At 33.2% G+C, this 26,769-nt stretch overlaps 1 protein-coding gene across 1 annotated transcript; it reads right to left on the bottom strand.

Moving 5' to 3' along the window:
• Window positions 1-1,972: 1,972 nt before the first annotated feature.
• On the bottom strand, window positions 1,973-26,730 carry GNBP3 (Gram-negative bacteria binding protein 3). The gene is made up of 8 exons (XM_089633130.1): window positions 26,535-26,730; window positions 11,885-12,127; window positions 11,101-11,357; window positions 4,474-4,610; window positions 3,806-3,966; window positions 3,273-3,503; window positions 2,878-3,020; window positions 1,973-2,439 (listed from the first exon to the last, which is right to left on the bottom strand). The coding sequence occupies exons 1-8, from the start codon at window positions 26,683-26,685 to the stop codon at window positions 2,251-2,253; spliced, it is 1,512 nt and encodes a 503-aa protein (XP_089489256.1). The 5' UTR covers window positions 26,686-26,730; the 3' UTR covers window positions 1,973-2,250.
• Between the last annotated feature and the right edge of the window lie 39 nt (window positions 26,731-26,769).

Genomic DNA, 26,769 nt, shown 5'->3' with positions numbered 1-26,769 from the left:
TTTAAATAGATTATGCCTCACTAAATTCATAACAATCTTAAAAAAATAACATCCGATCGAATATGTCAGAAAACTTATTATTTTATTGATATTTTTTTTACTCACATTAAAAACAAATCTATTTTGTTTTCAAGTTGATTTGGCTATTACAAGTTTGAATAACAGAATAACAGCAGTTTAAATTGGATATTAAAAGTTTGAATAACAGAATAACAACAGTTTAAATGGGATATTAAGGACGGGTTGTTTCGGAGTATTTGAATAATTCATCAAATTTCAACGTTCATTTCTGGGATCTGTGAAAGTCCAATTCAAGTTCTGTTATTATATCATTATAGGCTAGTTGCTTGACAAAACTGAAATAAAAACAGAACTTGAAAAAATCTTTCACAGAACTTGAAAACGAACGTTTAAATTTGATGAATTGTTCAAATACTCCAAAACAACCCGTCCTAAAAGTTTGAATAAGAGAATAACAGCAGTTTAAATTGGATATTCAAAGTTTGAATAACAGCATTGAATTGAATAACATCACTTTCTCTCATTTTTATTATTGATACCCAATACCCATTCCCCTAGAAAATATTTCAAAAAACTTTTTTTACCTTAAAGCAGTTGAATTTTATCAGAACTGCTTATATTAAATAAGATATCCTCACTGGAATATCCCGTGCTGAGGATTTTATTTATATATTATTAAAATTTTGTATTATGGATAGTACAAAGTAATTATAAACATATTAAATAGTGTTTTTTTCCGAAATAATTATGAACGTGGTGTTTTTTTGGTCAGTTGAGGGGTTTCGGCTGTATTTGGTGTCAATATATTATCTATTTCTGATTTCTGAAATGAGAATGTATAAAATCTGTTATAAAACAAATAAAAAAATGAAATAAAACTACACAAGCATTCGCTTTAAAAAAATGCCTAATCCGCAATATATTTATATATTAAATTTAATAAAATTATCTGATCGTAGAATTATTTCCGATTTAACCTGTTTGTATAAAATCATTAATTCAATGTTTGATACCCCTGATTTATTATATATAATCTCTTTTTATACTCCAAGCAGGTCGGTTACAAGACAGTACCTACCATATTATTGTAGCAATTCTATATCAACGTCCCAATATCACACTCCTATGCGACGGATTCAACAGCTAGGAAACAAATACAACGATGTTGTTTATTTATTTAGTACATCAATTTCAATATAAAGCATACCCTTTTGAAGTTTTTTTCATCAAGTAGTGGAATATTTTTATAAAGATATTTAATTTGACTAACACAATAATTGTGTCAACTGAAACAGAAAAAAATATTTTGGATTTTTTATGTTTTGTGCCTGCATGCTGTGTAGATCAAGTTCAGTGATATTTTGACTTTATATTTACTTTTCTGCAATTGTTTTAAATAGTCGTTTCCTGCACTATTTTCGTGTATAATTTCGTAAATATTTTTATATATATATGTATGTAATAGCCTTAATAGGCGTGAAATAAATAAATATGATTTGAAACAAGATACCTACATAAAACAAATATATGATTTTATAAGAAGAACAAGGTTTTTATCTGGGACGGATACATGGAGTTGAGGGAAAACTCTCAGATTCTAACTGTATAATTTTCCAGACAGAACAAATATATTTTTCACGTGAAAGAGTCCCTACTGCCCCAATCCAATGGGACTATGGTATCCTCTTTTGGAGTAGGTATGTCAAGAAGCTTGGAGTAGGAGTGAGAGTAGAAAAATGAGGAATATTGAGGTTATTTAGCTCTAAGCACGGCCATAGCCATTTCAAGAAACGTTTCGGTTCTTAATGGTGCTCTTCACCAGGGCGATACTGAGAGTATCTACCGCTCTGGGATTTTCTTTAAAAAAATTAGCATAATACACCAAATTATTGCAATTATTTTACTACCTCTACCTACTTAAAAAATCACACGCTAATTAATGCACAAAATAGAATTTATAAAACTTTTATTAATTTATTGAACATTTCTCAAAAATACAAAGTATGTGTGTGTAAACTATCATATACATAATATAATATTATATCACAAGATCAAGCACAGCAGTTATCATAATTAGGCCAAAGCCTGACGAGGGGGTTGAATCGGCAGTCGACGATAATTGCCGATTTGTGACGACCGCGACGCCGAAGTCAAATGGAGTTTTAACGACAGGACACTATTCTTTCAGAAGTAGAGACTGATACTGGATAGATTGGAAATTCCAGGATCTCACAGCGCGTAGATTCTCACGGAGTCTACTTGGAGGCCGCTCTCCTCGCCCTGCCAGGTCGGGTACCACTTGTGCCGCGCGTTCCAGAAGTCCCTCCTCGCCTTAGTGGCGAAGTTCTCCCAGGGTTTGGAGTCAGAGTCGGGAAACTCATAGATTCCGCCGACGTTGAGTGCAAGGGACACGTGGAACTGCAAAAAGATAAGTTGTTTTAGTTACCAAAATAGAGTTTCAACTTTGCAGACACAGTGGGTCCATTTTTTTATTTTTTTTATTTGAATACCGCACAGGAGTTCCAACTACTCCAGTCAGTTTTTATGCGGTGGCGCCTCGTGACGTTTACGTGTTCTAGAGTGCTAATATTACAAAAATGGCATTATTGATGTTTCTGTAGTTGAAAACGTTTTTTTATTTTTTTCTGAAAATTCAATTTTGTATGAAAATTTTCAGGAAATTTCCTGAAAATCTTCGAACAAAAAATCAAATTTTCAAAAGTCACAAGCTGTGAGAAGCGTCTCGATGTGAGAAGCGATAAAGGGAGACATCTGGTGCTTCGGGAAAGTGGTTATTTTTCTCGACTATTCAGACCTGTTCGGAGTAGTATGCAATCAAGCATAGAAAATACGTACAAATTGGTCAAAAGGAGCAAGTGAAGTTCCCTTGTTCCACAGTGTCGCTGCAGGTTGGTCGTTCACCGCCTGGCGGGCGAACCCTCCCGCGGGGGGCGAGATGGAGGCGTACTGCTCTCCGTCGGCATACAAGGTTATGCCATCTGAAAAAAATAATTGGTTTGCTTATTTGCATGATTTCACCTTTTTACCAATTAGCATTTTGGTGATTTGTGCCGTCAAACCACGATTTTTTTTCTTGGAATAAAATGATAGTAGCTTCTTGCGAAACAAAAAAAACATAAACTAACATAGTTTATGTTATGTATTTCATCATAATAATGCGCGATGCTTTAAAATAGTGTTTATTATTTTTAAATGTATTTACTTTTAGCTCTTGTTGGAACAAAGCTCACCTGGTTTCCAAACAAGTGTATAATTGACAAAGCGGTCACTCCAAGGACTGGAGCCAAATTTCTGTCTCTGCCAGGTACTCCTTAAAGGTTCCTTGCTCCCCATAACGAGTCCCCCGCTTAGGGTCTTGTAGTTCTCAATGTTCCCCTTGGTCACAGCAATCCTCATTACTCCGGAAGCATAATTTTTCAATCCGTAAGTGTTCCGTGGGTCTGTGGGTTCCAGCAGGATTTCTGGAAATAGACTGCAATGTTATGTTACTCCACCTTACCTATCTGAATTGTGCATTCACTAAAACAAAAATGGATAACAATCAACTTTTAATTCTGCAAGGTTCGTGGCGTTCCTTCAGAGATATTCGGTTGTTAAAAGACTACTAGGATTCCAGTAGTGTGTGAGGAAAAATCTATGGCTTACCACAAGAATTTAAAAAATATATATATTTAAATAAGAAATATAATAATAATCCTTTTTACAAACCGTGTAAATGGAGTCAAGAGTGTTTGCCTAGCATTGAATTATACTATTACATTACCTGGATAAATCCAATTTCCTTTAGGCATCTTGGCTATGACCTCTACTCTCCCATATCTGAAGCTGAAGCTCTTTACAGACTCCACTTTACCGCTGATTATCGGAGGCAAGATTGTAAAGCTAGCACTGACGCACTCGTCTGATAAAATTTCTCCCGTACATCTGTACAAAAATACAAAATCCATTTTTTGTTGTGTCACATTTGCAATACAAAATTCATCGGTTGAACTGTACTATTTATTGCGTAAATAACAGTTTTTAATGAACTTGTCTTTTTTGTTCTGTATTCGGCGTTCACTCTTCAAGAGTGCTCTTAACTATCGATTGAAAGTACATAGAAAAGAAAAATTAATTTGTATTTTACTGTTGTCAAAATGGGCATAAGATATAAAAATACATATTATGAAGAATTTAAATAGAGTTGAGACGAAAAAGATGATATGTTAAGATAGAACAAAAGAATATTTCATAGAGTGAGATAGCCAAAAATAGATCTAAATTTCTCACTTCTAGACCACCTTAAATCTAAGGAGACAATTTTAAAAAAATTAATTGAATGTAGCAATGTCCTCTTTACATTCAAACAAGTGAAAATAGATGGACCTACGGTTTATTTGACATAGCTTAGTGTATTGCTGTATCGTGGGCTCTTTAGATTGATCAACTTGCCTTGCACCTAAATCCAAGGGGTTCCTTACTGACCCTTCCCCCAGCTTATTTTCCAGCAAATCTGGAACTATGAATAGTTTACCGTTCTTCACATATACATTTTTTGGTTCATCCATATAAACCACGAAAGGAGAGTCCTGAAATAAAATTCCTTAGTTCGTTAGAAAATCAAAGCAAAAGGGTATAGGAAATTAAATTCAAATACCCCAATTACCTCAATAGGTAAAATATATATATATATAGGTCCCACAACATTTATTGCGTCCGTGCGTAAATCCGTCTTTGGGCGTCCAGCACTTCTAGTTCTTTTTTTTAGATTTTTTTTGTGAATATTGCATTATTATTTATATATATATATATATATATATATATATATATATATATATATATATATATATATATATATATATATATAGGTCCCACAACATTTATTGCGTCCGTGCGTAAATCCGTCTTTGGGCGTCCAGCACTTCTAGTTCTTTTTTTTAGATTGTTTTTGTGAATATTGCACTATGTTTTACTCACGATAATCGCTAATATCATATTTTTTTAATATTCATAATAATGCAGGTTTTGATGTTTATTACACTCTCATACATTTCTAGCGTCACGTACATACTCACGTCCGGGTGTATATTTTTTGTATATTGAAGGTTCCTTTTAATATAGGTTTCACGTCCGTTCACTCTAATTTAATTGTTACGTCTGCCGTATATTGCTGACTATTCTAATAAAGGTTTCACGTCCATACTGAATAATATATTCTTGCGTCCGAGTGTATATTATTTGTTTGTTACATGGCGTTTTGAAGGTCGATTTAATTTTTACGTCTTCCGTATATACGGCCCTTAAGACTCTTGGATTTGTTTTGAGAGTTTCAAAAGGTAAATTTAGGCCGTTGTTATGCCCCTTATATTATTAAACCCCTTAGGATTACATGACTTATTCTGATATGAGAGATATATTTCACCTTAAAAATAATCAATATAAATATTGTTTATTTTAATTCTTTTATATATCGAGACAAATAGACATCTATAATTTTTGCAATCTTTTCTTTATTTTGAATATTTACTTATGTGAGACTTCTTATCATTTTTACCAATGTATCTTATTTTATTATACGCTTTTGTTGTAACATTTTTTTTTCATTCTATTTTGTTTTCTCTATTGTTTTAATTTTGAAGAATTTATAATAACTGCGATACTCAGCTATTAAACTAGAATGTAAACGTCTATTAGGTGTAATAAATAAATTAACAAATAAATAAACAACACAAAATATTTCTTACTTTTCTAGTGAAGTTTTCACGTTCATAGTGAATTAATTAATTAATTACAGCATCTGTGGTTGAGAGATAAGACTCTCGACTCGCAATCCGAAGCCCGTAATCTGCCGGTCAAACCCGGCGTGCGCAAATAAATTTTTATTTGTTTGTGTTATTTCACAATTAATACATTAAACATAATATAAAGTGTGTTTGCAGCACGTTCCAGAGTGAAATATACTCTCAGTATCGCCCTGGTGTGTGACCACCATTCCGAATGGAAACGTTATTTCCAAGCTTTTGCCGTGTTTGGTGACCAGATATAAATAGCTAGGTACTTTTCTACATTTCTCTTCCTCATCTTCTTCCCCTCCCCAATCCCTTCACCCTAGTACTCAGATTGGGGATGCCACAGTCTCGCTGTTCCAGACGGGAGCGGTTGAGACTCTTGTGCGGTTATAAAAAATATATGTATATATATTTATGTTTTATTTTTTTGACATCCAGAAACACACCAGACCTGACAACAAACTGTCTATTGATAGTGAGAAGTTTTAATGAATATCTTGTTGCACCTTGTATACAAACGTACCTACTGGGCGCAGGCGTGCGACAATTTTTTTTACAACGATATCCTTAGTAAAAATGTATCATTACATAACGCGCCAGTTCGCTCCATTGCAGAGGGCGGTCGGACATTTTTAGGTCGGGATATCAATTTACCGTCCACTGTAAACCATCTTACTAAAATGTCCACCCGCGCAAGGCGCTTTTTAGTTCTGAGTGCTAAGTGGCAACGTTGTAAATGAACTGAATGTTGCCAAATCTGGAGTTTTGCTTCACCAAGGACTCAAACAATACATAAAAATGTACAAATTCGCCAACGGCCATGGGGACGCAATACTATCGACGAAATGCGTGGACGCAGCACGGCCGTCGTTATGTATATAAAATAATATCTACTCGTGATTGGTCACGAGGATACAATACCATCGACGCAGAACTTCTGTCGTTACGTATTCAATATAATAATATCTGTTTTTATATTTAACTTAATTAGTTCAACCTCAAATTGCAATATTTTAATTAATGAGTTAAACTTATTAATACCATTAAGTTCATAATAAAAATATTTTTTTTATTTTTATTTCTTAACATCTTTAGTGTTACAATATTTACAACATAATATTAAATAATATTTAAATCACTTTTCTGATAAGTAAGATGCTTGTGCTTAGGAGAGGACAACAATATATTTTTACATATTTATATTGCAAATATTATTACAAAAACTATTAATAGCCTTACAAGAAAATACAATAAAAGTAATAAAAACAGGTTAGTTATAAATAATACCAAGGAATGATAAGCAGAAACATAATATGTGGAGTTTATTAAGCAGAATTGATTTGAAAGTACCTACACGGCACACACGCTCATGTAATCTAGTAAAATAAAAATGCTTGTCTTAGAAGAATATGTTCAACATATGTATAATAACATTCTCTCTGATTCTATCTTCGATGTAACCAAAATAAATATAAAAACTATATTAAAAATGTATTAAACGTGTACCAAACTTCATAAAATGTTATTATATTATGTAATGACATATATTATGTAGTATTACGTTATAATAATCTTCTGTTTTAATAATCTCCTGTTATAATAATCTCCAGTTAAAATAATCTCATGTTATAATAATCTCCCTCTTGAATAACGTTATATTTTTTACAAAATGAAACAATACTATGTTTTAAACCACTTTATATTTATTTTATACAATATTTGGGTTCAATCCAAACCGGTCGACGAAATATAAATAAAAATAAAGTGGTTTAAAACAAAGTATTTGTTTCGTTTTGTATAATGTCAAGCCACTAAGTGTTTGCTTTCTTCGATAAATTTAATATTTTTTAGTTCTTGTAAGTATAGTTTTTAAATTTTTACATACATAATAGAATAGAATATTGCGGAAATCTGCAATTGGTTTCTCAGTTAGGTAAATTACACGTGTATAAATGAAGCACATTGTAAACTGTTGATTTCCCTGAAATAAAATAAATAAATAAATAATTTAAAACAATAAGAAAATTTATTAGGTGGTATTAGAGAATTTTAAATTGTTTTTTTTGTAACTGTCATAATTTTCCTCAGATATATCCAGGAGTAATTTATTGAATAATTTTATACCGTTAAATAAATAATGATGTTTTGCTGTTGCAGTTCGAACTAGTGGTACGGTTAGTCCTCCAATATAAATAATTATTTAGCTTAAAATTAATTATGGAATATTATTTTTATCAAATAAATCTTTTTTTTTTTTTTTTGGTTTTAGGCATTTCACCCTGAAAAGAGTGCTTTGTGAAATAAATCTTTATGTAATTGAATTTCTTAATGTACGAGTATTTTTGTCATAAATTTTTGTGAGAAGGGGAACCGGGAAACCTTGGAAAACATTTATAGTTGGATAGTTATATGGCTTTTTTAAATATGATTTTTATTAATATTTTTTGAATTGTCACAAGTGGACGTAGGTATGATTTATACGCACCCCCCCCCCCCCCCGCAAACCACGATTTCATATTGTAGTAGTGTAGAATGTGCAAGTGCAAAATAAATACCTTTAAGTATTTTTAATGATACAGTATTTCTAAGTCTAAAAAACATAAAGATGAGTTTTCTCATTCTGTCTACTGTGGAGTTTATTTGACTTTTCCATTTGATGTTATTATCGATAATTATTCCAAGATGTTCACAGCCTAAGCACCCTGATCAAGTTTCTGAAGGAATCGCTTGGGTACCTACTGGATTATAAGGGTATAACGAGCTATGTATTCGATACATGCGATTATATTAATTAATTATTTAGATTCATTAATTGACAAACAGTTTGCGTTACATATTGGTATTTCGTTAACATTGATATCAGTAAATTTTTCTTTAGCATAGACTACAATTCCACTACTTTTATTTTTGTGATAATTTGTGACATATTGTTTGTAGTTTGGAATACTTTGTATATTTATATGTATTGCATGCGAGTGTGCCTCGGATAGTATTAAAAAATCTGGTTGTGGACATAATGTTAAATACATAGGTATACCAGAAGTTCGTCCATGTTTCAAATTATACTCCTTATATTTAAGTGCAAGATTGTTAGTAAATTTATTATATTGTTCTAGATTTTAGTGCATTTGCTGTATGTTTTACATACGTATTCTTCTATATTTTGATTTTTTGTTGATTTCATTTAAGTTAAAGTTTTCATTGCATTTATGAAGGTGTGATAAAATATATATTTATAATTCTATGAATATATTAATAATAATCCTCACAATTTGTGTTACGATATTCTTGCTAGATTTCAATTCATATCTTGAGGATTTTATTTTATTCTATAAGATTTATTTTATATTCAGATAATATGCGGGAACTTATAAATTTTTTGTTTAATTGACAACAATATTTAATTTAAAATAAAACAATAACTTTGTAAACACCACTTTAATTTTTTATACTTTGTGCCGACCGGGTTTCGCTCCCAAAAAAACGCTTTTTCTTTTAAAAAAAACAACAACGGACGCAATACTACCAACGTAATGCGTAAACGCATCACGATCGTCGTTATGCATTAAAAACTACGCAGGATGCTTCTTAGTTCTTAGTGTCAAGCGGCATCGTTGTAAATTAACCCAACGTTGCCAAATCTGATGATTTACTCAACCAAACGCTCAAACAATTTATAAAAATGTACTCGTGAATGGCCATGGGGACGCAGTACTATCGAAGTAATGCGTGGACGCAGCAAAATCGTCGTTATGCATTAAAAACCACGCAAGACGATTCTTAGTTCTGAGTATCAAGCGGCATCGTTGTAAATTAACCAAATGTTGCCAAATCTGATGATTTACTCAACCAAACGCTCAAATAATATTTAACAATGTACTCCGAATGGCCACGAGGACGCAATACTATCGACGTAATGCGTAGACGCAGCAAGACCGTCGTTATGTATTCATAATAATATTTCAACGTGATCGGCCAGGGGGACGCAATACTATCAAAGTAATGCGTGGATGCAGCATGACCGTCGTTGTATATTCAAAATAATATCTACTGGTGATCGTTCACTGGGACGCAATACTATCGACGTGATGCATGGAAGCATCATGATTGTCATTATGAGTTAAAAATAGTATATTCTCATGAGCGGCTACGGGGACGCAGTACTATCGACGTAATGCGTGGACGCAGCACGACCGTCGTTATGTATATAAAATAATATCTACTCGTAATCGGTCTTGAGGACGCAATACTAACAATGTAATGCGTAGACGCAGCATGATCGTCGTTATGTATCGAAAATTATATTACTTCGTGGACGCGGCAAGATCGTAGAAATGAATAAAAACATACACTGCTCGATATATACATCGTGTAGCGAACCTGTCGGCAAAATGTCAAACGTTCAATATTCGTTTCCAGACATTCTGAGACATTTTTTGCTTCCACAAAAATTTTTGCCATACGATTCTACATGGGGTAAGCATCGTTCTGGCCAATTTTGAGGTCAAAACATTGCAGCGTCCGTATATCGGACGCTGTAAGTCGGTGGACGCTGCAATGCTATGGAGTTTTTAGGGGTCGGACGCAACAAATGTAGCGGGATATATATATATATATATATATATCCCGCTACAGGTAGGTATATATATATATATAAATAAATATCTGAATTGCCAGGTACTTTCCAACCTTCCTCTTCCCATATATATATATATATATATATATATATATATATATATATATATATACTTATTTAAATATATATATTCATATTCTTATTTAAATATATATATTTAAATAAGAAACACACTGCTAAACTGAAGTGGAGATGTATGAAGTAATATTTTTTTTTTTTTTAAATTTTAAAAAAGAAAGACAAACATTCCCGGGTTACGAATAACCTGAGAATATTTGAAAATCTCCTACTACCACCACAGTAAGCTGAAATTGTTGCTTGTGTTGTGATGGAGGACTTAGCCAGCCGAGGAATTGAACACACTACGCCTGGGTGGGACCCAAACGCGATGTCAACTCGGCCACCGACCGGTATATATATATACTCTACTCTCTACTTCAGTTTAGCAGTGTGTTGCATTAACAATCTTCGTTACATCATGGCATGTCCATTCCCACTCCATTATTTTCTCAATTTCTCAAAATGGAATGATGCCGAAGTTGCATGTTGGTAACATGGTCTTGCTGTTTCATACCTATCTCATTTATCTCCATAACAAGTTAAGTGAATTTCGACAGCTTGCCTGCTTGAGCCATAATTCTAAAAATTACTTACGGGTTCCCCAGCAAATTTGTGCTCTGTTTTCCATAGGTCTCCTTCTTTGAGGTTCAAGTCGAAGGTGTCCTCAAACAGCAGGCGACCTTGGCAGACTAACCCATTCATGATCACTGTGGTGTCGGTAGGCTGACAGGACTTTTTCGGAGGGTTTGGGGGGGTGGACTGTGGGTAGACGACAGGGGGAGTCTTCGTTGTGGGCGAGGGTGGGGGCGGAGTCACTCCGGTGTACTCGCTACCGTCATCGTTGACGAAGCCTGGAAAATTTTCATATATAAATACCTATATGTTATTTTTTATGTAATAACCTCATATGGACAACCTGTGGGGTACCACAGGGCTTTATTCTTAGGACACTGTAATTCAGAAGTGAATTAAATTATGTACTTTAATGGGAAGTAAATTATATTCATCAACTCTAGTTTTTGCGTGGCTATTGCAGAAAAGTCTCAACTCTCCGCGGATAGTGGAACGATGATATCCTAAATTTTGAATATGTTGTGAAGCTGGAGCAGGCGGTGAAGGCTAGGAGATGGGAAAGCCTAGTCTCTAATCTGGTCACTAAGCACGATTCAATCCAATTATAGAAACGTTTAGATTCTGAATAGTGGTATCTCATCGAGGCGATCGATGCTGAGAGTATCTACCACTCTGATAGTTAATTAGTGATTCTCGTGTGGTTTAAAAGGAAATCGTCACCGCAACCTAGTCGAATCGACACTATGATATAACTGACTTATCGGACCCTCGATCCCGATCTTCCTCCATTAATTAGGTTATATACCTGTGACGGTGAATTCGCCGTCCTCCTGCCTATAGCCCAGAGCGGGTCCTCCGTCTTCAGAATAGATGATATAGGTCCAGAAGTAGATCTTGTCGCCGATCTTGAGTTTGGCAGCCTTGTCGTGGAAGGTCCAGCGCCCATCCTTGGCCTTGTTGATGTCCCGGGACCAGATGCCGCCTTCCAGTCCCTCCATGGGCTCGTTTAGCTTGCCGTGGAAGGCGAACAGGGAGATGCCGGGTCCATCTACAAATATAAAATGGAAACCTTGAATATTAATTTCCTCAAATATAATTTAAATCGTACCGGTAAATAAAACAAATGAGATTATATTTTGATTAATTGATTACGCCATATGTGAGACATAATAATATAGGTAGGTACTATATAAATTGGCTTGGTGTAAGATTAACACACGTACTTGTGGCTTATATTCAATTTATGAAGCAAACATTTTATAAAGCCAATCAAACAATAATATAGACCTTTGACCTGACGTGACGCATTATATTTGTATCGGACACTCGGGATAGTAGAGGATTATGACTTAAAATGTAATAATCAAATGTGTTTATAAATTTGTTCTTATCACCATACACGAGCTACATATATTGAGTTTGCAAGTTTAAATTACTCGCACCAAAAACCGTGAGACATAGCTAACTATTAAATAACATCATTAATTTCTACTCTTTCTTTGTTCCATCAATGAATGCAAACGAGAATACATTCCTGTTTAGAGATAAGGATAATTGCTACATATTAACGCGTGTAGAAACTGACCAATAAATAAGGAAGCAACTGTCCTAACCAGTCAATGTCAGTTGTCCGATGACACTCGTGAAGTATTGTTTCATTTTACAAATCCTTACACAAGGTACCCTCAAGAGGGAACTGGCAATTTACAGTCCATGTCACTGGTGTGGGTTTTCAGTACAGTGTTTACTTAGTGAATTATTTCCGAGTGCAAAAATCCATAGATACAGTTCATATAAATAACTGGTAATGCAACATACAACTTGCTGAAGTCAAACGCCATACGGCTATCATTTCATAGAAATAGTAATTACTTATAATTATAATTGCGGGGTAATTAAAATGACTTATTTTAATTTTATTTATTAAAAAAATCATTCATTTTAAATATATGTAGGATTACGAAAGATTTTTTAAATATTTATACTGAGGGATCAGTAGGATTTATAGGTCCAGTTAGGAATTCTACCGAGCCGAACCCTCTGATATGAAAATATCTGGAGTCGGTGAATTATTTTCCCATTTGATCTCTGGTGATTTGACGTGTTGTTCTTGTATTGTTTTGTATTTATTATGCTTATATAATGCACTTGCATAATGTGGATTGACTTTATGATCATTTGTGGAAAAGTGTGTGGAAGGGTTTAGTTTTTCCTTTTGGGAAGATTTAACCCGGACATAAAGTCGAAAAAAAATTGATAAGTGTCAACAATTTATAACATTCTCTAGAAAGAAAAATCCTGTTGTCTCTAATTATAGTATCAACAATATTCCTAATAGAAGATTTAGGTATCTTAATCGATAAAAAATTTGCATTTTTCCCTCACAAAGTAGCAGTTAAGGATATGAAATGTTTTACATACATCGCTATATTTAATTACAGCAGTTTGTACACGAAATAAATGTCGGTCCTACATAATCAGTTGTTTGTGAGGTTGACTCCAGTCCCTAGGGAGGAAGGTTAATTCCTTAATCAAACCAAAAAATGTTGTTTTTTTGGACATTCACTAAACATTTAACAAACAAGTTATAAGGTACTAAGTATTAAATTAAACAAAGTTAATGAACCTATGTTTATCCTTAAAAGGTATTGGTATGTTCGACTAGGGTGAAAATTATTGTTCTTAATACTTATTATTGGGGTAGGTATGAGTAATAAGAATAATAATAAAATAATACAAGAAGAATTTGTGAGGAGAGATAAAGAGAAATAATAAAAATTAAAACAACAAGTAACAAGTAAGATTATTAATAATAGCTTAATGAAAAATTAAGTGCGAAACCGTTTTAGAATGATTTATCACCCTACCGAAAATAATAAAATTGTAAGTTAGCGAAGAAAAATCGTTGAAGATGTAAATACTCTTGCTACATAGATGTGTTATATATACAGGGTGTTAAGGGAAGTACTGGACTTACTGTAACCACGGATATCCGACATTATTTGAAGTCAAAATTGTTCATTAAATTTTGGAATCTGATGACTTTTTTGGTGTTTTATTTTTTGATCAATTTTTTTTTTCAAAACCACACAAATAAAATGTCTTCCTCTTGTCGTCACTGGTCACTCGGTCTAGTAACCGACCAACCCTCAACCCGATCCTAACTGTCCAAAACTAACTGATTTATGTAAATACTTATGTTTTAAGTTTAAAAAAAAAACATGAAAAATGTAGCCGGAATCCAAATTTATTTTTTTTACTGCGAATAATGTCGGAAATCAGTCGTTAAACTAAATCAAGTAAGTCCCTTAACACCCTGTATTTAATACATCTACGTAGCAAGAGTACGTTCATCTTTAACGACTGTTTGTATATATACGTATTCGGTTAAAAATCTACGGACTGGTGTAATTTGACTGGGCATGACAACTGTGCGTGACTAACCAAAGCGCACTTGAAGTGAGAGAACACGAGGCTGCGGTATACAAATCTTAGGTTATTTATTATTATCAGATTACTATGACCAGTTTTGGTGCGAAACGAGCCCAAACCGCATCCGGTGCAGTTAAAACCGATTAGCGTTTTTCTCATTCTTTTTTAAATTTTTTGCCTAAATTTAACCTAGACATTTAATATATGTAAACACACTATCCCAATGGCACTCCCAGCAGGATATTTTTTACAGTGGGCAAGTACATACTCCCAGCCGATATTCTTGTGGTCAGGAGTAAGACAAGGAGTGTGTATGTCCCCCATCCTGTTTAATGTGTGCATGGAGGAGTTGTCAATATAATTCACATTAATCCCAATGAGTTTAATAAAAATCATTTTGGGAAAAACAACATTCTACAATTAAAAGGAAATTATTTTTACATGAGAATGCGAATTTAAAAAGGAGTTCAATAAAGAGTGTACACGGATTTTAAAACAGTATAGAGAGTCTTAACAAAGTTAACTAAAAAATATTCCATAATTACGTAAAGATGTACAGAAGTTAGAGAATTCCAAATAAATATGTTATCACTGGTTGATAAATAAGTTAGAGAGTTCCAAATAAACATGTTATCACTGGTTGATAAAGTTAGAAAATAATATGATCATATATATATATATACATATATATGTTATCTTCAAAACAATATAAATATTTTAGGACCTTACAAACTTTAAGTGTTCGAGAGAAATATGTTATAAATCAATGAACATTCGGAATGCGGGGACCTAAATAGTTATAATGTCGATGTTTGGGGACCACTGCCTCAGGTATAATTATGAATCTCACAACAACGACCAAAAACGGTTTGTTTACTTGATTAAACTTGAAACAACGATTATCTATGTAAAAAAAAGTGATTTCTTACTATAATTACTAAACATACATTGACCATGCACTTATGTGAAATACGAGTACGATGAACATAAATATTATTCTATCACTTTTTTTATTTATTTTTTATTTATTATATAAGTACATTTTTGTTTATTTGTTACAATATATGATCAAATATTTCAAGACCCCTCTTCCATAGAAGCATTAGCTTGTGGCTGGAAGAGGAGTGTACATTGTTTTATTACAATAAGTAATTAAAAATAAAATGATTTTAAACTTATTTGAAGTGAGTTATTCTTAAGATTAATTCAATTGGAAACATTTTTATTTTTTGTAAGTTTGTCTTTAAAATATTTTTTCACGTTACTGAAAGAGGCTTCTTCACGAAATGACAAATCAATTAGAAATATTAGTATGTACTTTAATTAAAAGCAAACAAACTTATTGACCTTCCGAGCCATAGATTTTAAGCCGCCTCTTTCTTTTTTTAATTATTAAAGACAATATTAGCGATTTTTATTAGCGAAAAATAGGTGCATTGCTCTACCAATTGACATACAATGGAACCCTATTTCCTTCGGTCATATGTAACGGTATCATGCTTCGACTACGAACTACCGACATTATCTTCATTTTCTTAACTCATATTGTTATCGGCTGTTATTTTATGTATGATCGAAAGATTCATCTCGAACTAAAAATGTAACCTGGATAGTGTCTTGGATAAATATATCCTTTTTTTTTAATGTACGACATCTATTGACTTTTTATACATGCTCTATCAACTGAGCTAATGGGACTTTATATCCTTCGGTCATGTTCAACTGTATCAATTATTTTCCTTCACTTCGGCTGAATTTCTTAAAACTTTTTCAAATACCGAAATTCTTTCTTAAACGAATATTTATAACAGCTGACTTTATTGTAAAGTTAACTGTTTAGATATCAACGTTTCTAAGAAATAAACATGTAATTATGTACTCCTATTCACTTAACACCGAATCTGTCATCTCTAAAACGGAAATTAAAGACCTGGGAAATTTACCTTGGTAGTAAACTTATATTTAATAAGCAAATTGACTCAATCGATAATAGGTCGTATAAAATGCTTGATTTTGTCCTACGAATAAGTAAAGTGTTCAATAATCCGTATACAATCGTAATGTAATGTTTCATCGACTGTACCGAACTTCTGTACTTAATTAATTTTAACATACCTTTGAGACATACAGTGCTATTCCACAAGCTTAATTACAAAATAAATGCAGCATCTAATTTGCCAAATCTCTTGCTCTTCAAACATTTAATAATATTTGTCTAAACTCTAACATCTACATATTTACAAATTCACTGCTCAAATTTAAAAGGAGCATCATATCAATGATATAAACTGTTCAATGCGCATACATACAGATATGCAATCACACATTCACACACACACACACACACACACACACACACACACACACACACACACACACACACACCCTCCCTCACACACACACACGCACCCTCACACTCACGCACACACACACACACACACCTATACACTACAAACGTCACCCGGAAATTACCCGTCTTAATAAAAACGTTGAGTGTGAAAACCTTACTAATTGAAACTTAAAATAGAAACTAACATAAATTAGTTCGTGGAAAGATACAAAAAATCGAATTATACATTGCTTATCCAGTCAAAGAAGGTTGTTTACCTGTTGTAGAAATAATGATAATTTCTGAATTTGTTCAAGATATTTTAAATGTAATAAAATAAAATACTTTTTTGTTTTAAAACCACGATATTTATTAATTTAAGAACCGACCGGTTTCGCTTTACTTAAGCATCATCAGGGTACAAATTAATACTAAACAAGAAGTACATAATGTGTGTATATATATAACAAAATATAGAGGGAGACAACATGATACAAATATAAGCAACACAAAGACGGTCATAAAATACATTAACATAAGTGCACAAGTAATGGAAAAACCGCCAGATAATTATGTAGACTAATGGGTTATATCAATAAATCGGATGATGATGCTTAAGTAAAGCGAAACCGGTCGGTTCTTAAATTAATAAATATCGTGGTTTTAAAACAAAAAAGTATTTTATTTTATTAAATATGTCAAACCACAAAGTGATTGCTTTCTACAATAATATATTTTAAATGTTCTATATATTTCTTCATTTTGAAGATGTCGTAAAAAAATACCAATTTGGAAACTAGATAAAATTACCTTTTAGATTTTTGAATTTTAAATATACTTTAATGTTTAAAATTCCAATATTTAAATTTTAAACATACAAGTAGAAATAATGATAGTTTCTGAATTTGTTCAAGATATTTTAAATGTTCCATATATTTCTTCATTTTGAAGATTTCGTAAAAACAAATACCAATTTGGAAACTAAATAAAAATACCTTTTAGATTTTTGAATTTTAAATATACTTTAATGTTTAACATTACAATATTTAAATTTTAAACGTACAAAAGTGAAAAAAAGCTTAACTCAAACATTTTGAATAAAAACGTCAAAAAATGTATAGAATTAAAAAATATATAAAACACAGTCCTTTTATTTAATAAATATGCAAGATAGCTGTGACTTGACTTTTTATCTTGTTCATACAATTAAAAATTATTAAAATAATTCCCAGAGAATAACCAAAAAAATCATTTTGGATTCATTTTGTCGCAATATAAACGCTGATTTATAAAAAATTGTATTTACCCATACATTCAAAGGGCAAGTATGTTATTAAACAACATCACTTTCATTGAAGTTTTATTAAATGCATAAGCTAAAAGTTAATTAAGATAAAAATAATATGTCCGAAATGATTTCGCTTTTCCGATGATATAAAACTATATTCACAATATGACATTATTAATAAATTCACACTAACGAAATTTAACACACATAATATTAAATGTACTAGATTTTACTAATATAATTGTGAATTAGAATAGAAATTATCAACAAAACATGATTTTAATTACAAATTTCAGAACATAACTCATTCTCGGGGAAACTGATGTGCACGGCGCATGCGTGAGGTCTGCCAAAATGCCACATATTTTTTATTAGTAATAACACAAAAAAAATTGTATAGTCTTTGTACAATGTATAACAAAAACACCGTTTAACGATTGTAAAGTGAGTTTATTTATTAGTATATAAGGCTGTTAATATACCTACATTAAAAGAAAACATATCACAGGTATATCACCTTGAAATATTTAATCGCTGTAAATTGTTACATCACTGACAGTAACCAATGTACTGTTTGTTTCCATAATATCAAATAAATACATATTTCATTAGCTTATTAGAACTCGTTGGACTGGGAAGTGGTATAGGCTACATTTCGTCCGGGAAAACATTACATCACAATGGGAGAGTTCTTTGTACAGTAATTTCTCCGTAATACAACGAGAGCTAAGCCGCGGGTAAAACCTAGTTTACCCGTAAATATTTACCAACGTGATCAAACTGAGAAAAGAAATTTTGAATAAAATTAGTCACACTTTTTAACTATGATCTAATGTGCAAAAATGCAATAAAACTTAGTGGAAAATCCCATAATAAATTACTGTTCTCCAAAGAGGTTATTATGTCGTAAGAAAAATCTATCTCAGCAATTCACAACCTTTTACAGTTTTTTTTTTACCGTAGTGATCGTACACTTTTCAGTAATAATAATAATGATTTGATCATTTCAATAGCGCCGTTTTCGTGAAAAAATCACCCCCCAAGAGCGCTTAACACCTTAATTTATACGTTTAACCTATTCACTACCACAATGACGTTTAACCACGATTTATTACTAGTTGTTTAAAACTAAGATTAATAGCTAGTGGTTTACAACTAAGACTCATAACTAGTGACTTAAAACTATACATATTTTTATGGCGGACTTGGTATTTATCATTGCAAATAGATTATTTTCTTTGGTCATTGGTATTTACACAATACTGCTATAAGAAAATACGTGTGATATAGGCCAGTGCAATTAGCGATTCGCGATCGAAGTAATTCCGGTAGGCCCAATTTTTTTATATGTTATATAAACTGATCCCCTGATATAAAATCTGAGTTTCCGACCTTGGCGCACCTGTGCTCGCGCCGCCATTTTGAAAAAACTGGCCAAAATCGGGCCAAAATCTAGTTTTTCCCAAATATCTCATTTCCAATGCAAGTTTTGGCCAAAGTATATTTACAAGTATAATAGAACATAAAATAACCTACAACTTTTGCAAAACTAAATTTCTTCTATCTCTAATAGGTACCGACGTAGAAAGTCGTAAAGGTGCGTATATTTTTGAAAAAACAAGTTTTTTGCGTGACTAGGTTTGGTTTTTTATAAATACCTCGTTTCCAGTACAATTTTGTGAAAAATTTATTGATAATAATTTTGAAGAAAATAAAATTTCGTTAAAGAAATATGTATATAATTTATATTTTTTATCTCTATTACGTATCCAAACTCTAATCCACCAAAACCAGGCCAAAAATTGAAACAGAGGTTAGGTGTTTTAAACTTGGCATTCCTTGATTTTATTTTTCTTTAACAATTATTGTTCTAAGAACATATACGTTGATAAAAATCGTCATGCCTGTGTCAGACCTAGCTATAAATATAGTAGATAGACTATTTCAGCATATCGGTCGCCATACATTCCCAATGGGAAGACCACTAAAATAGGCCAAGCCACTACATTTGTGCTCGCAGCTTGGTCTGACATGCCTATCAACGTAATCACAACATATATTTAAGATTATTAATACAATTAAGATGATAAGGTACATAAAAAGATAAAAATTGGTATTTTCGTAAAATTAACATTTATTGACATTCTTTTCTTTATTAGTTAAGTTGTCAGCATAACAAAAAATAAAATTAATGGTAGATCAGTTTAGACAGAAGTACGAGCCCTTGACTATAGTTTATTACTTCTGGCCCTGAATAGCTTCTTCATCTGTCTTATCACCCAAATTTGTGGCGACTGGGTCATCATATTCCTCGTCATCGTCATCAACGAAGGCTTCTACAGCATTCTCGCAGGAGTTGCCATTGCAATGAATGCAGAGTAGGGAACATTTCAAACCCGACTTTCTGCAGGTGCACTTTCCAGCGCAACCTTTTTTGCATTGACATGATATGAAGTTCAGCAAGGCCTGAGGTGCAGCTTCCTTCAACATTGTTACTGGAGTAAGTAACCCAACAGCATCCTTTTTCCACCCCCATTCAGTCGGATCTTTATCGTGACCAAGCCAAGTCTGCACTTGCAAGTATGTTCTTGAAGCGGGTTGCTGGACTGCATCTTTGGTGGGTGGTAGCCTGGATAAATTGAATTTGTTCTTTTTTACTCCTTTGACAAAAATGATGTACCTTAAATTTTCCAAATTTGATTTCTCGTTGCCGCCATACAAAAGTGCAAATAGTTGTTCGGCAGCCAAAGTGATTGTTTCTGTCTTTGCTTTTGGGTCTTGAAATACACGAACAAGTTCATTCACTGAGTGGTTCTTGAGAAGAATATTACAAAATTTGTGTTTGCCTTGACCGAACGGAGCTCCAGTTGTATCGCAACCACTTATGGTATGAAGGAATAAAATGTTTTCAACTATTTTAATGTGTTTAAAACATTTGTTCGAGTACAAAGCGTTAGGTGATTTACCTTTTCCAACTTTTTGGTAATATACGTTGGGAGGTGAGATAGCTGTGAGGAGTACCAGCAGATCAATATCCTGACCAACGATTATGACTACATCATGTTGAGATGACAACGAATTTGCTGTGTTCACTATGAGAACGTCAGCATCCTCTTCAGCTTGTACTGTCGTTATGTGGGATCGTGCAAATGAGGTTCTGAGTAGGGAAATAAAACGAGACTTGTTCTTCTCATTTCCCAGAAACTTTTCCTGTGGCACTTGTGGGTGTATGCTTTCAAAAAACAAAACTTCAGCAGAAGTTGTAACTCTGGCACGCCGTGCTCTTTCCACCCCTTTAGTGCTTTTCTTTTCCATAGAATCTGGGTATCCATCGAATACCACTACTGCATTGGATCCATAATGATTTTGTACATACCTGACATATTGCTGGAAAATTACTGAAAAAGGTTGAGCACGACCCCATACAACTTTGTGCAGTAAATATCCTCCGTCAATTACGTGTATTTTACTGCTTCCCAGTTCTGTATTATTTGGTAGAGGGTTGAATGATGAATAAAATATAGATTTCGTTCCTTTGCGCATGCCTTCCTCTGAGAAAAGAGAAAATGGTACAGGAGAGAGTTCATATTGAAAATATTCTTTAAGTTCACTTTCAGACTTTTTGGAAATACACATATGATGGAATAGCATTAATGGATCTATTGCCATAGTCACACCCTGATTTTTGACACTGCTGGTCACCGCCGCAAGAGAAACTATCGCATCATTACGTTTTAAGTGTAGGTTTCCAAAGTTCTGGTTGATAACTTTAGACATAGCTAATTTCCCCATCTTTTCAACCATGTGACAAGTGACTTTGCTATCCCCGATTGTGCCACTGCTAATAGACATAATCACGTTTGTTTTAGGAAATGGTTCATGGCAAGCAAACCAATCAATGAGAGTTTGAACGTCTCGATCATCCCTCTTAATTCTTGTAGGCCACATCTCTACATGTTGCTCTGACGTTCCTGATTCAATCCCACAGAATGACTCGATACCCTCTCAAATGTTATGCAGATAAACCAATCCAGGAGGGGAGGAGTAGAAGGGTGGGGGGTAGCCCCCCCATACCGAAGTGCCCTCTAGTAAATTTATAGATGTATGTATTTAAAAAAAATCTAATAACGTGATAATAAACCGTGATAGATTTTCTTTGCGTACCTACCTAGATTTGTTTATTCTAGTAAAATTTATTTATTTATCGGTAAAAAAAACTATATAAACAGAAAAACTACACAGCTTTTTTTGAAATTTTATGTTTTACATAATTGGTATCAATAAAAATTTCATGAAATTCCACTGGAAACGAGGTATTTATAAAAAACCAAACCTAGTCACGCAAAAAACTTGTTTTTTCAAAAATATACGCACCTCTACGACTTTCTACCTCGGTACCTATTAGAGATAGAAGAAATTTGTTTTAACAAAAGTTGTAGGTTATTTTATGTTCTATTATACTTGTAAATATACTTTGGCCAAAACTTGCATTGGAAATGAGATATTTGGGAAAAACTAGATTTTGGCCCGATTTTGGCCAGTTTTTTCAAAATGGCGGCGCGAGCACAGGTGCACCAAGGTCGGAAACTCAGATTTTACATCAGGGGATCAGTTTATATAACATATAAAAAAAATTGGGACTACCGGAATTACTTCGATCGCGACCCCCTTTTTGGCGCTAATTGCACTGGCCTAATATGACAATCTAGTCTCCTTCAACGGAAGCAATCTTCCAAACATGGCTTCCATTGAAAAAGGTTCAGGTGTTCAGCAAAAATTCAAATATTGTATCAAGTGGCTATTCAGCGCCATTTTGTTTTTATTTTTACATTTGAAAGGTTCCGTTAAACGCCGATTCTATGTGGGTTCCAGCCTTCTATCAAATTGTAACAACACGATAGTTGTCCTCTTCTGCTTTGAATTTGTTCAAATGCTGTGACGGACTTAGAATGGGCATTTAACGAGAAATGGCGCTTTGTGGTCATTTGATGACTTTGTCACGCGTTAATTTCTGCGAAACAACTGGGCCTAAGTGACTAGCTTAAGCACGAAGGCTCCGTCGAAGCAAGAGTCAAGTTGGCCTCTCAGAAGCTGGGCGTGGGTGCCTACTGTACTATAGATTCTGCAGATACAACTGCTGGTGCTGTATAAATCGATGTTTTCCCCGCTGTTGAATTTGGCAGCCACCTCTAGTCTGGAGCCCCAAAATACTTTAATACTAAAATAAACCATAAATATATATATATTAGCTCTGTGCAGTAACGGGTGGTCCACTTGATAAATTTCCATATCTTAACAATTAACAGATTGCAACCTTTGAAGCACACACGTCAGGTGGGAACTGCGTTTGTTCTACCTTTATTTCAATGTCATTGATCCCTTCGGCATGATGCATAGTCAGGAACACATGTATACACGCTTGATAATTGTCACATGAGAATCGTTTCTACGACTCGTTCTTGAGTTCAACAACTCGGCTGAGGATCGATTTGCCAGCCTCCGTGTTTCTTCCCTCCTTTAACACGGTAATCTTCTTTTATTACTCCTTCCCCTCCTCAAAAAGAACCTCCACACAGCATCCCCAAAGATGACGTAGCCTCTGACGGAAAATATTTTCCGAGAGTGGAGTTTAAGTTTAAAAATAAAATGCAGCCGTCGGTTGTGCATCTCTAATCAAACACGTTTGTTCTGTTTACAACATCAGACCGTTGTGTAGACCTTGACCTCGCTAACATCTCCGACTGTCTCATAAATGACGCATATCAGAAGAAATAGAGGTTACAACGGACTTCTCGGCAATAGGACGGTAGATAAATTTGTGCCAATTGCTAATACTAAACCCAGAGAGAATTTCAAATCCTTTGTGAAACATTGTTTTGAACCTGCCATTTCTTTTACCACTTTTATTTTCATTTCTTATCAAAAATCCGAAGAACTCTCTTTTATAAATAATCCAAATCGGGGGTGCCTTGGATCCACTGGCTCCAAGCAGCTGAAATTCTTGTATGGTAACCGAATAAACTAAATTCAATCCAGCATTCGAACTAAGAGGCACCTTTAGAAGTCTATCTACTCAGCTACACGGTGTTATTTTTTACACTTAACATTTTTTAAACAAAATATTGTTTTATTCATAACACATTATTTATTATTATCACACACATTAGTGGTGTGATCTGTACTTTGATGCCGACCGGACTGAATAACATGAATATTTACAATGTAATACTCTTTTTCAACTGGTTATTTTTTCATCATCATTTGACAACTGATACTAAAATATTGTTGTATTGTGAAGAATGAACAACTTTATATTTTCATTGCCATCTAGGTAAGAACAGGTTATTGTTATTATTTATCCAAGTAGGTAAAGCAGCCACACTATATAATGTTTATTTACTTAGAAACTTAGATGCATTTCGCTTAACCTGTTTCTATAAATAAATGTGATATTCTAGATAATCTAAGTATGTTGAATCATTCTAAGAATATGGCTAATATTAATACATCAATGCTTCCAAGAGCCAGTTGTTTCACAGAACTCCTAATATATTAATATGGCTGAAGAAAATATACTAAAAATGAATGCAAATAAAACTAATTTACGAACTTTTGAAAACGAGTCACACCAACAAAAACAGAAATAATATTGATAGACTTAATAATATCGATAGCTTTGAAAATGCTTTGAAATTATATAACTGGGAGTAATACTGGACCCCAAACAGAATTTTTTTTAAAACTCAAAACAAATTACTACACAAAACAAAACGGTTATTTTCTATCCGGAGAACTATGAATGATATTGTTATTATTTTTTATATACTGAATAACTTCTTAGACTGCCCTCAAATTTTAAGTGTTAAATCTACTCGACTCCACCCTGTAAAAACCCTAGCACTAACTATTCATAACTCTCCACTAGCACGATTTCAGCGAACTGCCAATACATATACAGACCTTTCACTGTAAAAACCCTAGCACTAACTATTCATAATTCCCCACTAGCACGATTTCAGCGAACTGCCAATACATATACAGACTTTTTCCACTGTGACAATCATAGCACTAACTATTCATATCACTCCCCACTAGCTCGATTTCACCGAACTGCCAATACAAATACTCATACCTTTTCGATATATATAAAACCTCTCCGTCCTACATCAATGCAAAATTAATTGGTTGCGAATATAACGGATTTGTTTCTGTATTGTGTTTGTAAAATGATAAATATTTATTTTACCGAATATGTACGTGCTGAAATGTTATTTTTGTATACTGTTTGTAATTTTTCGTAATGTATGTAAAAGCCCTACGGGCATTCAATAAATAAATAAAAATGTTCATTAAATATCGCTATTGCGAAGATTGAAGTTTTTTTCATCAAGTAGTGGAGTATTTTAATAAAGGTATTTAATTTTATTTGACTCACATATAATAATTTTGTCAACTGAAACAGAAAAAAATATTTTGGATTTTTTATGTTTTGTGCCTACATGCTGTGTAGATCAAGTTCAGTGATATTTATATATATGTATGCAAAAGCCTTAATAGGTGTGAAATAAATAAATAAGAAGATTCCTGAACACAATTTCCAGTAAAATATATACGAAGCAAACATTACGCTATACGTTAGTTACTGTAGCAACATTTTATTGAAACAAATTTCAATTCTAAAAAATGGATAAAATGAGAATTATACTAAAGAACAATTGATATACAAGAGTCAAGGCAATGTTGAAGGAGTCAAGAATCGTATTATTTAAACAAATTGTTTACTTCAATACTTTATTTTTAATCTGCAAATTAATTAATGGCCACACATCAACTGAATTTCTGAGAAAATTTGAAAACCTGCAGCGCAAACACACACGTGAGACGAGGAAAAGAAATCGAATACAACTATCCTTCAGAAAAAAACCTGCAGTCAAAAGTCGTCGAAGTTCGGAGCAATGAAAACATTTGGCGGATTGTAAAAGGAAATTAAATAAGAAGATATTTGAAAAAAAAATAAGTTTAATTTTAAAAATGTGTGGTTAATTTACACAAAAAATTAAACTACATTAATAATTGCCGACTTTATTCCAAATCATGTGAGTTTATTAAATTATAAATTGTTTTGGTATATATATTTAACGAAAAGTAAAAGGTTGAAAAAGAGGAGTTGGGTTTACACCCAGGAGAGGGGGATTAATTCAGCTGTTCCCAACCATTGCACAAACAATATTTTCAGTTTGTAATAATGGGGAAAATGGAGAATTCAAATGTAAGGTATATTCGTCACCAGGACAGTGCATCATTTTAAATTAAAATTTGTAAATATTTTTCCATAAAATTTCTCGAGGTGATGGAAAACTGGTTTAAAATCAGGTTTTATAACAAAAATCAATTCATAATATTTACCTGGAATCGAGGCCCTCAGTCCCTTGGGATAAATGGCTTCCAGTTTGGCCGTTGGAACTTTATAGTCTGGAATTTGTCCGCACGAAAACAATACAACATTGGCCAGAAGAGCCAGGCGGAACGCGGAGCGTGCAATCATCGTGCCGGGCATGCGGTCCGTATCGTACTGGGACTAATGGGTACTGAGATGGTGCTGGGTTATATTGACTAATATGAGCTAGGTATATAACATTTA

Source organism: Hesperophylax consimilis, chromosome 7, assembly GCF_061612785.1.
Source record: "Hesperophylax consimilis isolate HC1 chromosome 7, BYU_Hcon_1.0, whole genome shotgun sequence".
NCBI classification, from domain to species: Eukaryota; Metazoa; Arthropoda; class Insecta; order Trichoptera; family Limnephilidae; genus Hesperophylax; species Hesperophylax consimilis.
The sequence above is the reverse complement of the archived record's forward strand: the minus strand, read 5'-3'. Positions and strand labels throughout refer to the sequence as shown.

Bases quoted from the DNA above. Each gene is read 5' to 3' on its own strand.
- GNBP3 (XM_089633130.1), bottom strand. From the start codon at position 26,685: ATGCCCGGCACGATGATTGCACGCTCCGCGTTCCGCCTGGCTCTTCTG. The intron at 11,358-11,884 runs GTATATAACCTA...AAAATTTTCCAG, and splicing joins CGGCGAATTCACCGTCACAG to GCTTCGTCAACGATGACGGT. The intron at 4,611-11,100 runs GTAAGTAATTTT...ATTTTATTTCAG, and splicing joins ACAAATTTGCTGGGGAACCC to GACTCTCCTTTCGTGGTTTA.